At 32.1% G+C, this 19,392-nt stretch overlaps 1 protein-coding gene across 1 annotated transcript in view; it reads left to right on the plus strand.

The window, feature by feature from the left end:
* The first annotated feature begins 580 nt into the window (after positions 1–580).
* Positions 581–19,392, plus strand: part of LOC127700608 (rhophilin-2-B-like) — a 31,497-nt gene continuing 12,685 nt past the window's right edge. The window contains exons 1-10 of the mRNA XM_052204158.1: positions 581–764; positions 7,146–7,261; positions 8,287–8,415; positions 9,898–9,973; positions 11,048–11,125; positions 11,544–11,662; positions 12,063–12,171; positions 15,853–16,002; positions 17,556–17,651; positions 18,341–18,497. Of these exons, the coding sequence (XP_052060118.1) occupies positions 696–764; positions 7,146–7,261; positions 8,287–8,415; positions 9,898–9,973; positions 11,048–11,125; positions 11,544–11,662; positions 12,063–12,171; positions 15,853–16,002; positions 17,556–17,651; positions 18,341–18,497 (1,099 nt within the window). The 5' untranslated portion in view covers positions 581–695. The remainder of the gene's footprint in view (positions 765–7,145; positions 7,262–8,286; positions 8,416–9,897; positions 9,974–11,047; positions 11,126–11,543; positions 11,663–12,062; positions 12,172–15,852; positions 16,003–17,555; positions 17,652–18,340; positions 18,498–19,392) is intronic.

Raw genomic sequence — 19,392 nt, forward strand, 5'->3', positions numbered from 1 at the left:
GTCAGAGTATTATCGTCAGCATAATTATAAAGGGTTCCATGTTCAATAAAAAAGAATATGTCATTTATAAAAATGTAAGTAATAGAGGCTCGAGGATTGAGCCTTGGGGTACCCCTTTCTGGATGGCAGCCCATTTGATTACTCTCTTACATTGTAGGTCGACAATTCGCAATTAAGTTAACGTAGAATCAGATATATCCGGGACTATTATACTATAATAGTCCCAGTAATATATATAATGTATTCTATGTTTGAGGGTATGGATGCCCTTTACCGTCAGGCGTCAAACGGTCATTTTCGGCTACCGTTAGCGTCAAATTGGTTAAAATTTTACCGTGATTCGTCAAAAAATCCTTGTCGTGATTCGTGAGAGGTCTTAAATTATTATCGTTACCGTTATTTTTGGAAAAAAATTAACGTGATTCGTCAAAATCAGTCGATTTTTTTATCGTCTAAAAGAAAGTGTACATTTTATCGTCATGCACCAAAATTTACATTAACTTCATTTGGCATACAAACTTTGCGGGACTAACTTACACATATTATCCTTTACTATTTGACTGGATTCCTATATCCTGATCTGGTATCCTGTATACAGTTTACGTCATACCTTTGGTTTCCAGAGATAAAGTTTCAAGTGAAAGAGGAAGATGTCTAAAATGTAAACGTGAAGTGGATTATGTTTCACGCCTATCATGATGAATGGAGTGACGACAAATGGGGCTCCAGTCACACCCAAAAGTGAAGACAAAAGCAAGAGAAAGGTTTCTTTCCTATTATAAATTACATTTGTCTTTTACACTCACCTGCTCACGGCATGAAACACATAGATATATATACTGTATCATGTTAACAAACTTGTACATTTGGTTTTGCATATGCGAGAACTGCACTAGTCATATTTCAACAATGTTTCCCCTCAACATTGCTGAAGCTAATGTATTTTAGTGTTAATATGAGGCAGGCATTACCTGTGAAAGGGGACGAATTCTATATATATTTTTTTTTTAATTCAAACATATTTTAAGTTCTTAATCTGTTAAAAAAGAAACGGAAATACCGTAACGTTTCCGATTTTGGTTCTGTTGTTAGGAATTTTAGTTGTGACGTTATTTTAATTATGACGTCATATTCAATGTAAACAAAGAAACGCTATCATCAGGTAACGTTTTTTCATATCAAAGAATAATTAGAAATGAAATTGTTATTGTGTTCCTTCCTATAGTTTACTGGACTGATAAATATATATTTCACTCAAAGTCTCATGACAAACGAGACCGGAAGAAGGAAGTAGATTTCTGCGCAATTGCGGGAATTAAAAAAAGTTACAAAAAAAAAAGTTAACGATTTTGAGTTCATTAGTACAATGAAAATTTCGGGAAATTTTATGATTTTTTTTGTTTTTGTTTTTTTTTTTTTATTGCTTTTTCTACTGTAATAGGAGACTTCGTCCCCTTATTAACTGACTGTTTCTGACATTCTGTATTGGCCCACATATTTTTTCAATGTAAGCTGTATTGGTCCTGTGACTCCAAGAAACAGCCAGTAATTAACACTTATATCAAATGATTCTAACCTTTCGAGCTATAAACTAAGAGGTTTACCATTAAATACATTGTTTCCTCGTATTATGGGTTTTCATGCTATTTAGAATGCATTGTGACGTCACAATTTCCATTGAAAACGCATGCTTAGTACAAATTCATATGACATACAAAAATATGATCTGACGATACATTGTACATGTAGGTACAGGAAATTACATTTGAACTTACTTTTTCCTAGTCACGACCATTTGTTTTGTCAATATTTATGAGATTTCTGCAGTCTGCACCAAAATCTTTCTTAATTTCTCTTCAAAGACCAATATTCCGACATTTTTGTCGAGCCTGCAACTTTTGTTGCAAAAGCGAGACATAGCGATCCTACATTCCGTCGGCATCGGCGGCGTCCACAAATATTCACTCTGTGGTTAAAGTTTTTCAAATTTAAATAACTTTCTTAAACTATCCTGGATTTGTACCATACTTGGACAGAAGCTTGTTTATGATCATAAGATAGTATTCAAAAGTAAATTTTGTTAAAAAAAAAATTTCCTGTTTTTCCTTCATGTCCATATATTACTTATAAATGGACTTAGTTTTTCTTCCAGTTAACATTACATACAGTCTGCAGTTAAAGTTTTTAAAACATTTATTAGATTCATAAACCATCCTGGATTCTTACCAAATTTGAACAGAAGCTTCTGACATTCGAAAGATAGTATCTAGAGGAAAATTTTTAATAAGTATTTCCCCATTTTTGTTGAGCCTGCGACTAACAGCAAAAGTAGGCGAGAGACTGGGTTCCGCAGAACCCTAACAAATTTTTCTTGTGTGTCTATACAAGGTTTGCAAATACTAACTAGTGACTAGTCCGAATAAAATTTTACTAGTCTGGAGCATCGGACTAGTGACTAATGGTGCAGACGGTTTCTGATTTCCTTTCCAGGTATTTAATCTATGCTACATTTAATGAATTCATTTTATTGTCGAGCCTGAGACTTTTGTCGCAAAAGCAAGACATAGCGATCCTACATTCCGTCTCCGACGTCATCGGCGGCGTCCACAAATATTCACTCTGTGGTTAAAGTTTTTCAAATTTTAATTACTTTCTTAAACTATCCTGGATTTCTACCAAACTTGGACAGAAGCTTGTTTATGATCATAAGATAGTATCCAACACTAAATTTTGTAAAAAAAAAAATCCATATCCGTATTTTACTCATAAATGGACTTAGTTTTTCTGCCAGTTAACATTACATTCACTCTGTGGTTAAAGTTTTCAAAATTTTAATAACTTTCTTAAACTATCCTGGATTTGTTCCAGACTTGGACAGAAGCTTGTTAATGATCAAAAGCTAGTATCTAGAAGGAAATTTTGTAAAAAAAAATTTCCTGTTTTTCCGTATATATTACTTATAAATGGACTTAGTTTTTCTTCCAGTTAACATTACATACCGTCTGCAGTTAAAGTTTTTAGAACATTTATTAGATTCATAAACCATCCTGGATTCTTACCAAACTTGAACAGAAGCTTCTTACAATCAAAAGATAGTATCTATAGGAAAATTTTTAATAATTATTTCCCCATTTTTGTTGAGCCTGCCACTAACAGCAAAAGTAGGCGAGACACTGGGTTCCCTTACAAATTTTGTTCCTGGGAAGAACAAATCTGATATTAGCTGTTCACTTGTATTAATTTTTGTTTAAGGGCCAGCTGAAGCCCGTCGGTGGGTGCAGGATTTTCTCTCTGCTTTGAAGACTCATTGGTGACTTCTGCTGTTTTGTTGGTTGTTGTCTCTTTGACACATTCCCCGTTTCCATTTTCTATTCTATTTAACCATTTTCATTCGTATCATCTGCATTATTGTGTTTTTGATCGACAGAAATGAAACTATGACGATTAATTGAATATTTAACTAGAAAAGGTTGTGGAGTGTTTCCCTTTCAATTTTTTCTTAGTTCAAAAATTGAAAAATGTGTCTTATTTCTTTTGAATACAAAATGTACATGTATGTCCAAAATTTGGTGAGTTGTAAATATTTCCAACCTGAACTGAAATCCTGTTTTGCTTCCCGGCCTGGTCCAATCATCTTTTTCTCATATTGGACTGGGCCTAAATTAATATAAACTCATGATTTACGTGTTTATCAACAGGGTGACGTCATCAGTGTTGCACATGCTGATTAATCTGTATAAGGGCTGATTTTTTCATATTGTTTAAAAAGTAATTAAAATTATTAATTAAATGCTGATTTTTGCATAATTAAAACAGCAGTATAATGTACTAAGGCCTAGGCTATCAATTAGTTTTACATTTGACAAATTATGACATTAAAATACTAAAAAATGACTAACATTTAAAAAAAAATCCGTAACTTTTGAGACCCTACATCAATGGGTTCTAACCGAGGACTGAACTATAAATGATATTTACCAAATTGCAAAAGAAAAAAAAATTGAAATATGATAACAAATCTGATGTTGGTCCTGTTGTTAGGAATTTTATTTATGACATCATTTTCAATGTATTTAGCAAAGAAATGCTATCTTCAGGGAATTTTTATTTTTATATTGAAGTTAAAAATATAATAATGTATACCTTAAAACAATGAAGAAACAAATTCAGCCCATTATTAATCTTTGTATATTCGATTCCTTATCAGATAAAATAACGTATTTTGTTTGCCATATAATTGTATGTTGAACAAGCACTAGACTGATTTTAAAATGATACAGAAATTATTTAATTGTTTAACTGCCAATATTCTTTTGGTAATCAGATACAACTAATTTGTGGAAAATCATATGATGCTTCTTCCTTATATTTTATGAAAAGTCCAGAGAGAAGCGATACTGGAAAAGATTTCTGCGCAAATCATGCAAATGGGGAAGGCTGAATAAAAGTTAGCGATTTTAGATTCTTTAGTATAATGATTTTTCTACTGTTACTATGTATGGGAGTTACAGGATATGTACCAGGGCAGATATGGAAAAGGACATGGTATAATCTATAAATATTTTCCTGTTTTCTAAGACAGTCGGAGTCCTCTTAAAGAGGGAGAATTTATTATATTGAAGCAATACTTCTTGACTTTCAATGTTCAAATGGTCAAATATACCTTATCACTATATTCTATTGTGACGTCCAAATTTTAGGGAACCTTTGTGATGTCCTCAACTCCTGAAATGCTGGACAAATTGCGATAAGGTGCATACAATAAAGAGTGTAGCAGTTACAGTTAAGTTGACCACAGATGTCCGAATATTCACTTAATCCTGAAATGCAGATCTGTTGATCAAAGTTATACAAATGTTGATAAATGTGATGTTGTGAAGGCTTTGTAACATGTACATGTATTATCAGTATTTAATACACCTTATCGCTATTTGTCTGCCATTACTGAACCCAGGTGCTCCGGTAAGGTAAGCAGTTCCTGTTCCTCTAGAGGCACTTGTCATCTTGATACACAGAAATGGAAAGTTCACAATTGGAACAAATAATAAAGATAGTACATGTATTCAATATTCTAAATATTCTTCTTTAACTTGTTGCTGTTTTAAAAGCTCACTTTGTTAAAGGTACAAAAATGTATATATCTAAAGTTACATCTCTCTCTCTTTAATAGTACTTTGTACTATGTACACCAAAGAATAAAAAGAATCATTGTTTTGCAGAATATGCCAGAAGATATAGGTTAGAAATCAGACATCAACAATGTTAAAAGCCGTAGTAAATCAAAGATCTTAAATTCTTAATGTATATTGTAGTACTTCAGGTGAACATTAGAAAATGTCCCCAAGACACTAGTCCAGTCTAGTCCTCTGAACCTCTTGTATGGTCTTATGAAGGAGTTTAGAAGCCATAAGACCATTATTCAGACTAAATATTTAACAAGACTATTAATAAAAATCATTGAACCTCTGGCTGTTACTATTTTATTTTTTGTAGCCTCTTAAATATCTAAATGTTGTATAATCCTTTTACAAAAATGGCATCAACTGAAGAACATAACATAACATATATTGTGTATCCAATAACAGGTAAAGTGACAAATGATGTTTGTTATTCAGTATGTTTTTCAAGACACGCTGACTGAAACAAGGCTCTTTTGAATAAGGGTACCTATATTATGAAATATATGATGCCATGTTCATCAATGTTTTCTTCAGTGTCTCAAGATTATCAATGTTGATCCTTGCATGCAATTTCTTCTCACCATGCTCACATTAACTTTTATCAAATAAAAGATTTTTCAGCTATGCTGAGGGATTTAATGTTTAGACATTTCTATTTTGACATAAAAAGTTTGAAAACAGGGAGAATATTGCATACAGTATCAATATTCATGATTGTGTTTGGTGACTTTGGTCGAAACAGGAGAGAATAAAAAATATTTGATATCTTTTATGATAGTGTTTGGTGACTTTGGTCAAATCAGGAGAGAATAAAAAAATATTTAATATCGTTTATGATTGTGTTTGATGACTTCGGTCAAAACAGGAGAGAATAAAAAATTTTTGATCTCTTGTCATTATGTAAAAACATGTTTAATTCAAGGTTGAATTTTAATGTCAACATTCTGCAACATCATGTATTACAGGTTGTAATATTCGTTATAATCCTGAGGCAAAAACTGTCAGTATTACGACCTGACTTAACAAGCATTAGTCTTGGATCTTAACACTTCACGGGAATTTCTCTCAATCTATCCCATAATTTTTGCATGATGGGTTATACAATTATTTGATGGATGATATAGATATAATCCATGGATGTAGTAATCATAATGTAGGTATTTCTCTTATTTTAAAATATTTTAATTATTTTTTACACATGATGTGTCTTTATTATCTGTAGTATACATAATAGAATTTGACATGGTTCACCAATCAGGTTAAATTCACTGTGAATTGGTATGCAGAAATTTAAATGTTGCTGCCTTTTTTATGTGGACTATAATTAAATTGTTTAAATTTATTCAGTCTGAGAACTTTATTGTCAACAATGACAAGATCAACTGTAATTAGTGAAATTACATGTTCCATTCCCACATACAATGTATTTAATTCTAAATCTCCAATAAGATTCTTAGAAAGTTTTATTGCGGAAAAGTATTTTGGCTTATTGACATGTTTACCTGTACAATTGAAAAAAGCAAAAAAAGAAAACTATTTATTCATACTTATGTTATGAAACTAAATACAAGATATTTGTGACACTTTTATTACTGATCAAGTATGAAGAAAAATACATATTGACAATAAATGTAATTTATTGAATTTTAAATGTCACATTATATTTTATTAAACATGGAAAGGTTGTTATCCATATATGTAAAACATTTCCTATCTAATTAAGAAATGTATGACATACTTTATTATCTCATCAGACAATCATAACAAACCTTTATTCATATTCAGTCCAGGGAGCCAAAGATCAACAGATTAATTTAAGACAATATAAAATTGCAGTAATATAAGAAAGCTTCTGACCATTTAATTTGAATTATTTTGGGGTCACATTCCTTGATCTGAATAATCAATGGTTTAATTTAAGATTTACATATAACATGTTACAAGCTTCATATTTTAATTTTTCAGGGGTCAGATCCTTTGATCTCTACTGCCAGAGGGAAGTTACAGTCACGAAGATCTAAGCTCAATGATCAGATCAATCGTGAACTACGTATGAGAAATGGAGCAGAGAACCTGTTTAGGTAACCTATCTATATATATATGATTATCCTGCTTCTGACAAATATATTTCATACAATTCCATGCAACCTACATGAATTAACATTACTTGGACCTTATACTGTCAGTTCATTCATTACGATGGTTAATATGAAAACTTCACGATAAGTCCATTGATAAGGGAGTACGTTCGATAAGTCCATTGATAAGGGAGTACGTTCGATAAGTCCATTGATAAGGGAGTACGTTCGATAAGTCCATTGATAAGGGAGTACGTTCGGCAAGGTCCCAATATGGATGGCCTCTTTTTCTATCTGTAGTTTCAAATTTATCGATTTGATTTCCCTTTTTAAAATGTATCATAGTTATCATAATAACTTTGCTAAGATAGGAACATTTTAAAATTTCTATTTTTGGCCTTATTGGGGTGCAAATATCATGAATATTGATGCTATAAATGAAAAGTTTGACAAAAATTTTTCTATTTCACTTTCTCACTTATAGCATCAACTTTAAATAGTTTTGATCTTGAAATAATCGACTTACTTTTGTTGGAAAAATAGACCCCTTACGGTAACTACTAGTATTCTCTCAGCATTGTCATGCACAAAATGTTTACTTTGTATTTCAGGAGGCATTCTGATGAGGAAATATGAAATAAAACCTAGGTCCAAAATATTCAGTACTATTTTTCTTAAAACACTGTTCAATGGAATTTTTTATTTAGATGAAAATTTATCATAATTCATTTATCCGCATACCTGCCAACTTTCAAAATGTCCTTGGAGGATTTTTAGCGCAAGAGGACCTAATGCTCCTCTTATATTGTCATAATTGTTTTTTTAATCTACTACTATATTGTTTGAATGAGTATGTATATGCTTAAATACCTTTTTAACTCATTGGAAAGCCTGTTTTGGGGTGTTCAGTTTGTATAATAAAGAATTTCAAAATTCAGGTCAACACCTCTCATGGAGGATATCCCCCATAAATTGGGATAGTTGGCAGGTCTGTATCTGTGATGTAACACTTATAATTGTTTTTACAGGGCAACAGGCAATAAAAGACTGAAGGAGTTGGTGGCTGTAGAGTTATCTTTCTTTAATTCTAATATACAGTTATTAAAGGAAGAACTTTCAGATCTGAACAGCAATGTAATCGTTTACCAACATGAAAAGTATGTATTACTGTATATCTTATTTGTACATTATGTTTGATTGTAAGCTTGGGTAGCAAAATTTCAAACAGATGGTAACATCCAGACTATAATGGATCTTAAATGTCACTTAAAACTTAACATTTTGAGTGATGAAGTCATTTATCTGGGCATTGGTAAGAGACTCCATTTGTATACCTCCACTAAAATAATGACCTTTGTCTGTACTTGCATCCATCTGTCAGTAACAAATATTTTTTGTATTTTCTCAGCAATTAAAATTCAAAGCATCTTGATTTATAAGTTAATTTAGTTATGACTACCGTGGGGCATGTTTCACTTCTATATTCAAAAATTTTGAAGGATATTTTTGAAGACTGGTCTCTTCACAGAATGTGGATCTCCTACTTTCTATTGCCATTTCCAAGCCACCTGATGTATTGTTTTAAAAATTAATTCATTTGAATATAATTATTGGTTGCAAAATTTTATAAGCATAATGATTTAATTTAAAAAATTAAAATTTCATACACAGGGAAATTTCACTCACATCAATTTCACATGAATTTAAATTCATGTGAATCTCACATGAATTTCACCTTAAACAAGCTTATACGTGAAACTCGCATGAAATCAGTTCATGTGAGTTTCACGTGTATCTCATGTGAAACACGTGAAAATCACATGAATTATTTTCACATAATATTTTACGATAGTAGAGGGGCATTATGTTTTTAGGTCTGTGCATCCGTTCATTCGTCTGTCCGTTCGTCCGTCTGTCCCGCTTCAGGTTAAAGTTTTTGGTCAAGGTAGTTTTTGATGAAGTTGAAGTCCAATCAGTTTGAAACTTAGTACACATGTTCCCTATGATATGATCTTTCTAATTTTAATGCCAAATTAGAGTTTTAACCCCAATTTCACGGTCCACTGAACATAGAAAATGATAGTGCAAGTGTGGCATCCGTGTGCTATGGACACATTCTTGTATAAAATAAAGTAATTCAAAAAACATCTAAATTTACAAATTTAATTAAAATCATGAAAAATATCAAGTTTTTTTTGTAAAGTTCATGTGAAAAATTTCGCGTGAGATTCATGTGAATCTCAATTCACTTGCAATTCATATGAAAATTTTCACTTGAGTTTCATGTATAAACTGGTTTGAGGGTTAATTTTCTTAATTGACTAACTAAATTGAAACATGCAGTACTAACAACCTTACTTGATTGTAGTGATGAATCAAGGAAGGCTTACAGAAATTAAAATTGTCAAGAAAACTACTTTATCTAAAATCTAGCGGTCAGTATAACAAGTAGAATTTGGCTGAATTATGAAGGAATTTGTGCACTTAGACCTCTAACAAGGCAAGAAAGGGAAAGTCAATCTTCTCAAACTGTGTCAATCAAAACCTACCCATATCTAGGTATTTAAATAGCAAATGAAAATGAACAGTTGTTCTGTGATAAGCTATTCAGATTTATATAGATCTTCAACTTGTTTTAGCTGTACCAGTAATGTACCTATGATACCATTAGGACTGAAGGAAACAACAGACTGTGATATAGAAATACCTATAAAGGTAATCATACTTATAATCAAACTAGCAAACCAAACAACAGACTGTGATATAGAAATACCTATAAAGGTAATCATACTTATAATCAAACTAGCAAACCAAACAACAGACTGTGATATAGTTCATACTTCTTATAAAAATGGAAAGGAAAAGAATGCAGACACAGTAAAAATATAGATTTATATCTAACTGTGTGATACTCTTTAAGTAAAGAATTATTATTATTATTATTATCATTATTATTATTATTATTATTAACAATAAATGTAACGAAATAATTCAATACTACCATGGCATACAAAACAGAAGAGTATTAGAAATTAGATAAAATCCAGAGTAACATAGATTGAAACTACACACATCATAAGAGAAGATATTTAATATTATAAAAATAAAAAGATGTGGTATGAAAGATGTTTAGGGCTATACCAAATACCATAAGTATAGGGAGGATCTTTTTTTATTTTTGAGGTATGGCATCATAAAGTTTTGTAATGTTGACTCTAACTTATAAATAAGAATGAACAGACTATTTGCCAATTTGCTTGTTTGACAGTGCTCCCCTCCCCCTTTTGAGCAATCATTGTAATGCCAGGACTATTGTTTTATTTAACCGGATTACTGAAGGAAAATATCCGTTATTAATTTGGTGATGTACGCTGGGCAGCCAGGCTGGGGGCTACCAAACAGTGTCGATGCAAAAACTTGAAAATGCTTTTTCCAAATCTTTTCAAATTTATATATGTTGTTTCCTGTGACTAAATGAAGTTCAAGTTCAATTTTCACTATTTTAGCTTATATTGTTGAGTGTTGAGTTGTAGACCTTTAAGTAGCAAAAAGTGATATTTAGATTGATTTTGGCCTTTCCATTTCTGAACCCTACAAAAATTCATTTATTTTTACTTGATCCTGTTTGGGGGTCCATATTTGCAAATATCATTTTCATGCAGGAAAATCCGGTTTGCTGTCAATGTAACAGCCTCTTCATGCTCTTGTTTTTTTGTTGTCCTGGAAATATAAATCATGAAAGATAGATAGATATGAGTTGAACTTATAAAGAAATAAATGTTATTGCAGGACTTTATATTGGAACATTACAGTGAAGATGGAACTGTTTATCAGACAGAGATAGATGAACTATTACTGTTTAGAAAGGTATGACATCTCTTTGACAATTACATATTTGTTATTGGGTTTGATTAACATCACTCTCTATACACAGTGCATGCAAGGTGACTCAATTATGTATTTACATAATTAAATGCATACAAATGTACATGTATTACAAATACATGACATGTAATAATAATTTGTAATCACAAAATAAATGTGTAGGAGTATAATTACAAAATGAAATGTGTGCTAATCAATTCACAAAATTGAATGTACCCTTATTGTTCTCTCTCTTATATTGTTATTATTTTTGACTGAAAGTTGAAAGCAAGTTTTTCTTTTGTTACACATTAGCATGGCATTTTTATCATGTAGACATCAAAATGAAAATTGAAATAAATTATTGACTTTGAATTTTAAAATTTTAAATGGCAAATGCAGATTATGATATTTGTTGCAGGCAATAAGAACTCCACAGAGAAATGAAGAAGGTGTGGAATTATTAACAGAATATGTTAATCAGTTGTATTATGTGGAGAAAAGATTTTCTGATAAGATGACTGGTTTACATTTTCACTGGTAAGCAAAGAGGGATTTTTTAAGGGAGGGATGTTAAAGTTCCTTTTTTGTTGGTAAAATTTTTATTTTATTATTAACATCATTTAGTCTTTCTCATATAGAATTTGTTCCTTGTTTATTACAGGTGAATAAATCAATATTTCAGTTACGTCAGTAATACACTTGATTGGTCTTTTTTTTTAACAATGAGGAAAGTTTCATTTTGCAAGGAAACCAATTCATATCTTCTTTCTTTAAATTTCAATATAACTACTGTGTATGATATTCATGGTTTTAACAACTGGAAGAAATTGTTTTTGTATATCTTTTAAGAAAAATTGATCTTATGAAATATAGTTTACATTAAACTTTCAACAGAAATTTAGATAGAATTAAAAAAAAAAAATTTTCTTTTTTTCAGGTATGACTCCTTAACTGGTGTGCCAAACACACAGAAAACGATAGGATTTGAGAAAGGCAGCGTGCTGTTTAATATTGGTGCTTTATATACTCAAATAGGTTGTAAACAGGTTTGTTATTAACACATGGTAGAAGACTTGTACTGTTTAGTCTCTGTGCTTCATATTCACACATTTCAATATACTAGTTATATACTTGACATTAATGATTGTGTTAATTGTAACAACAGATTTCATATACCAGTAAATTGTTATTTTTGAAGATTTAAAAAAAAATCATAGCCATTAATAATACTGATTTTGGGTTTTGATTGTCAGAATAATGAGAAAGCACATGTGAAAATACATTTTTATAGTGTTAACCTTGGTAGTTGATTCAGTTGATTTGAAATATAAACTCCGTTTTGATTGTGGAGACAATAATGTTGGCTTCCTTAAAATTATTGATAAGATAACTTTATTAGCACTAACATATTAACAATAAATGGTTATGGCAACAAAATACAGACAAACTACACTAACATATATACAATGAAGGAGTAAAAGAGGGGCGAAAGATACCAGAGGGACAGTCAAACTCATAGATCGAAAAATAAACTGACAACGCCATGGCTAAAAAATAAAAAGACAAACAGACAAATAATAGTACACAAGACACAACATAGAAAACTAAAGACTAAGCAACACGAACCCCACCAAAAACTCTGGGTTATCTCAGGTGCTCCGGAAGGGTAAGCAGATCCTGCTCCACATGTGGCACCCGTCGTGTTGCTCATGTTATTACAAATCCGGTAAATAGTCTTATCCGGTAGGTCATATTTGTGGTGAAAAATGAAGTGGATTGTAATTACGACATAAGGAACATATCCGATATCATTTGTGAAACGGTTATTCCATAACGGTCAACCAACTCATGATGGTGTCCGTAAAATTTACGAAGGGATGATTTCAACTTTACCATTTGGAACTCTTGGTTTAATAGCTTCCTTGTGAGCAGCAACCCTCTATCAATGAAATCATGATAGGAAATACAAGCCTGGGAATATCGTATCAATTGGGAGATATATACTCCGTATGCAGGCGCTGCTGGAATGTTGCTACATAGAAATGGAAAGTTCAAAATTGGGAAGCTGAAATCATCTCTTTTGTCGTAAAGTTTTGTTTTCAACCGACCCTCATTGTCAATTTCTAGATGTAAGTCAAGATATGAGGCAGACTTAACTGTATCTGTAGTATCCTTTATCTCTAGTTCGATGGGATAGATGCGTTCAACATAGTCACCAAATTTTGAATTATTTAATGAGTTTAGTAACAGTGGATAAGTATGAGAAAAAATTAAAATAATAAAATAAGATAAAAATCAAGTATCTTTTGACAATGAGTTTCTTACCAACAAGTATTCATTCAAGTAATTCACAACAATTTTTAATACTGTTGGAGAATTACTATTTAGAAGTTATATGATAAAGAAAGTAATTTGCTGTTCAATAGAACATTGTTTAATTTTTTAATGAGGTTATCTCTCAAATATTTATAGGTAGAACATTTTAAAAGAAAATGTAGTTCATCCTCAATGTCTCCATTGTTGCAGCAAAGACATATCCTACTCTGCTTCGGTATATTGTCGAGCCTGCGACTTTTGTCGCAGAAAGCTCGACATAGGGATAGCGATCCGGCGGCGGCGGCGGCTACGGCGGCGGCGGCGGCGTTAGCTAACTTCTTAAAAGCTTTATATTTTAGAAGGTGGAAGGTCTGGATGCTTCATACTTTGTATATGGATGCCTCATGTTACGAAGTTTCTGTCAGTCACATGTCCAATGTCCTTGACCTCATTTTCATGGTTCAGTGACTACTTGAAAAAAAAGTTAAGATTTTTTGTAATGTTAGATTCTCTCTTATTATAAGTAATAAGATAACTATATTTGGTATGTGCGTACCTTGCAAGGTCCTCATGCCCGTCAGACAGTTTTCACTTGACCTCGACCTCATTTCATGGATCAGTGAACAAGGTTAAGTTTTGGTGGTCAAGTCCATATCTCAGATACTATAAGCAATAGGTCTAGTATATTCGGTGTATGGAAGGACTGTAAGGTGTACATGTCCAACTGGCAGGTGTCATCTGACCTTGGCCTCATTTTCATGGTTCAGTGGTTATAGTTAAGTTTTTGTGTTTTGGTCTGTATTTCTTATACTGTATGCCATAGGTCTACTATATTTGGTGTATGGAATGATTGTAAGGTGTACATGTCTAGCGGGCAGGTGTCATCTGACCTTGACCTCATTTTCATGGTTCAGTGGTCAAAGTTAAGTTTTTGAGTTTTGGTCTTTTTTTCTAATACTATGTGCAATAGTTCAACTATATTTGGTATGTGCGTACCTTGCAAGGTCCTCATACCCGTCAGACAGTTTTCACTTGACCTCGACCTCATTTCATGGATCAATGAACAAGGTTAAGTTTTGGTGGTCAAGTCCATATCTCAGATACTATAAGCAATAGGTCTAGTATATTTGGTGTATGGAAGGACTGTAAGGTGTACATGTCCAACTGGCAGGTGTCATCTGACCTTGACCTCATTTTCATGGTTCAGTGGTTATAGTTAAGTTTATGTGTTTTGGTCTGTTTTTCTTATACTGTATGCCATAGGTCTACTATATTTGGTGTATGGAATGATTGTAAGGTGTACATGTCTAGCGGGCAGGTGTCATCTGACCTTGACCTTATTTTCATGGTTCAGTGGTCAAAGTTAAGTTTTTGAGTTTTGGTCTTTTTTTCTAATACTATGTGCAATAGTTCAACTATATTTGGTATGTGCGTACCTTGCAAGGTCCTCATGCCCGTCAGACAGTTTTCACTTGACCTCGACCTCATTTCATGGATTAATGAACAAGGTTAAGTTTTGGTGGTCAAGTCCATATCTCAGATACTATAAGCAATAGGTCTAGTATATTCGGTGTATGGAAGGACTGTAAGGTGTACATGTCCAACTGGCAGGTGTCATCTGACCTTGACCTCATTTTCATGGTTCAGTGGTTATAGTTAAGTTTTTGTGTTTTGGTCTGTTTTTCTTATACTGTATGCCATAGGTCTACTATATTTGGTGTATGGAATGATTGTAAGGTGTACATGTCTAGCGGGCAGGTGTCATCTGACCTTGACCTTATTTTCATGGTTCAGTGGTCAAAGTTAAGTTTTTGAGTTTTGGTCTTTTTTTCTAATACTATGTGCAATAGTTCAACTATATTTGGTGTATGGAAATATTTTATGATCTATTTGGCAGTCACGCAGGTTTTATTTGACCTCATTTTCAAGGTTCATTGCTCAGTGTTAAGTTTTTGTGTTTTGGTCTGTTTTTCTTAAACTATAAGCAATAGGTCAACTCTATTTGTTGTATGGAAGAATTGTTAGCTGTACATGCCTGCCTAGCATGGTTCATCTGACCTTGACCTCATTTTCATAGTTCATTGGTCAATGTTTAGTTTACTTGGTTAATGTTAAGTTTATGTGACAGTTGTAATAAAGCTTTATATTTAGGACTATCAACATAATATCAATGATTAGTAAAGAAGGCGAGACATTTCAGCGTGTGCACTCTTGTTTAAATATTGCCCTCTCTCAACAGATACAGTATGAGCACTTATCCTTAACTTATATAATGTTGATCTATCACATTTGGATTTGATGGATGTGTATGTAGATATAGTATTCTGAAGATCCATCTGACAGCGATGAAGTTCAATTAATGTAAATGATTGTTAATAAATTATTAAATTCAAGAACTTGGTTTATTTTAGGATAGAACAAAGGAATCTGGAATAGAATCTGCTATAAAGAGCTTCCAGTTAGCAGCAGGAACATTAGGGTACATACACAATCACTTTACAAACCCTCCCAGTATGGACATGCAACCAGAATCATTGACCATGTTAGTACAGCTGATGATGGTAGGTGGCACTTCTCTTTATAGGAATAAGGCATTAACTTATGCAGAGCTATTTCCAAACAATCCTGCTCATTTAACATGATATCAATTTGAATAAATGGAGTTTTGGATTATACATCAACGAGACAGCAACCTAACAACACCAATAATCAAAAGACAACCAGAGGACATAGATTGTCTTTGTGAAATGCCATACAACATAAAAAAATTTTTAAAACATCTTAACAGTTTGATTTATGTGAAAATACCATTATTTAGAATGGAGCCACATACTAACATATTAAGATGTTTCATTTTTCACAACATTTTAAAGTTCCAATATTTATTTCTTATTTTTTTCACGTGTATGTTTTAACATTGTTAGAGATGGTTTGACAAATTTGGCTGTGCTAGTAATATAGAATTAGAATAAGATAAAATTATAAAGAATATTGCAGATTTAGTACATACGACTTTGGCATCCACATTGAACAATCTACTTTTGCCATAATGATAATATGTTACTAAATATAGAGCTTATATGTCAGTATGTATGATAGAATGTACATTGTTTGTGATGTAAATATATTTTAACAGTTTTGTACCCATATTTTTAATTATTACAGAGCTTTATCATATGAATCCTTAAAAAAAAACAAATATTCAATATTTCTTAAGATATCTGTCATATGACACTGCCAAAACATTGACATAATATAAATAAGAAGATGTGGTATGAGTGCCATTGAGACAACTCTCCATCCAAGTCACAATGTATAAAAAGTAAACAATTATAGGTCAAAGTATGGCCTTCAACACAGAGCCTAGGCTCACACAGAACAGCAGAACAGCAAGCTATAAAGGGCCCCAAAATGATTAGTAAAACAATTCAAACAGGAAAATCAACGGTCTAATCTATATAAAAAACTAGAAACGAGAAACACTTATGAACCACACCAACAACCACTGAACAACAGGCTCCTGACTTAGGACAGGTGCATACAAATGCAGCGGGTTTAAACGTTTTAACAGGTGCCAACCTTCACCCTAACACTGCAAAAACATTGACAATCAATTTAGATTAAATCCCTAGTAATATAAGACCAGAAGCAACAGACTACTTTAGAATTCATGCACTTTCCAGTAAATATCCTGTGTTAAAATGCCTATGTTATTACATCACAGTAAGAACTTGTTTGTCCGATGACGTGGTTTACACTGATTGACCTTGAGTCAACTGGTGTAACTCATTGATATAAAACAACTGGAGATTGATGTATGGTATTGATTCATTATGTACTATACAGTATATTCCTATACATTGATATCAGTCTTATCAATTCATTATATACTGTAAATTCAGAAATTATTGCATGCATGTTTTATTGTAATTTTTTAAGAATGGACAAAAATATGAGATTAAGTAAGGAAAATCTTCATACAGATATATATATCAGATATCCGATTGTGACTTCTTATTTTTGTGATACTCCCCAGTCGCATTAATAAAAACCTTGCAATAATTTCTGAATTTACATAATTATACAGTAATCCTATATGTTGATATACTTTCAGTGTCAAGCTCAAGAATGTGTATTTGAAAGATTTGTTATGACAGATCTGCAGGATGGAATGGTGCCTTATATTAAAGCTGCTCAAGAAGCCATGATGGTAAGGCATCTTTTTCAACTTCAATGTTTTTGTAATATATTTATTGATAAATTATATGTATTATTAAAGTAAGGAGATGTGGTATGATTGCCAAAAAGACAAAGTATCCACCAGAGTTCAAATGACATGGATATAAGCAATTATAGGTCATGGCCTTCAACAACGAGAAAAATCCTTACGATGTATAATGAGCTATAAATGCCATATTTCAGATAATTTTGTATTCAGTTATTTTAATCCATATTATTTTAAGGTATCTGTATTTTCCAGTTAACATTTTTTGTAAGAAATGTTTAGGAATCTTTACATTTAATAATTACATTTGCTCTCTTCTTTCCCAGTACCTGTGTTTTCAATAAATCCAGTTGACCCTATTTTTTTGCCCCACCTACGATAGTAGAGGGGCATTATGTTTTTCGGTCTCTGTCCGTTCGTCCGTCTGTCCTGCTTCAGGTTAAAGTTTTTGGTCAAGGTAGTTTTTGATGAAGTTGAAGTCCAATCAACTTGAAACTTAGTACACATGTTTCCTATGATATGATCTTTCTAATTTTAATGCCAAATTAGAGTTTTGACCCCAATTTCACGGTCCACTGAACATAGAAAATGATAGTATGAGTGGGGCATCCATGTACTATGGACACATTCTTGTTCAAGTAATTGTGTTTATAGTTATTCATGTTATTTTTTAGGTATCTGTGTATTATGAAGAAACAGCATTATTGATGTCATCAGACCCAGTAAAGGATTACATACCCTACTCATGGATATCAATGGCTCAAGTTAAACATGAGTATTTCAAAGCTCTGGCTCATCATAATATGGCTTGTGCAATATTAGATCCTAATGGTGAGAAAATCAATCAAAATATATAGTATATTTATATGAATGTTTCATAGATGAAATCTTTACTTTTTTTGGCAAGTAACTTAGAAAAGTAATAAAAAAGGTAACATTTGTATCCTATATTTTGGTTATAAGTACCTAAAATATCACTAAAATTCAATGATGGTTTTATATATTCAGCATTGGGAATTTTCTCTGGCCTACTTTTTATGTATTTTGAGATTCAAGCTGTTGATCAATTAATTTTCTCATAGGATTATTGATTTTTGCCAACAGTACTAGCAAGACAACCTAGTGCAGTTTTCCTATAAAGTTTGACACCTTTCTAAGCTATAATAAAGGAGAAAGTTAGTGAACTATTAGCTTTCCATCAATAGGATTAAAAAATATTGTTTTGACAGCTGTTAAATGTTAAAGAATTAAGATCAAATCATAGAAATTTCTGACTTTAAAGAATGTAAAAAAGTTTGGCAATATTTCACCGAAAGTTTTGCATATTAGACATCAAAAGTCTCATGAACATGAATATGGAAGAAAATGTTTTAATAATAGGAGATGTGGTATGATTACCAATGAAACAACTACCCACCAGAGACCAAAGAACGAGGATGTAAACAATTATAGGACACTCAACAGCCTTCAACAATGAGCAAAACCTATACCGTATAGTAAGCTGTAAAAAGCTGCCTGTGGCAAAGTATGAAACAATTCAAAAAAGAAAACCAACTGTCAATTTAATATGCTAAAATACTGAAATCCCTTATTTGATGACCAGGGTGGTTCATTGAAAAATCTTGTGCAAGTTGGTAAACTCCCATGTCACACCTACAAAAAAAGGGTCAGTTAACAGGTATTTACATCACACATGTAAATTTTGGTTGTATAATCAATGTTTTTC

The sequence above is a fragment of the Mytilus californianus genome, unplaced genomic scaffold (genome assembly GCF_021869535.1).
Source record: "Mytilus californianus isolate M0D057914Y unplaced genomic scaffold, xbMytCali1.0.p SCAF_5, whole genome shotgun sequence".
NCBI classification, from domain to species: Eukaryota; Metazoa; Mollusca; class Bivalvia; order Mytilida; family Mytilidae; genus Mytilus; species Mytilus californianus.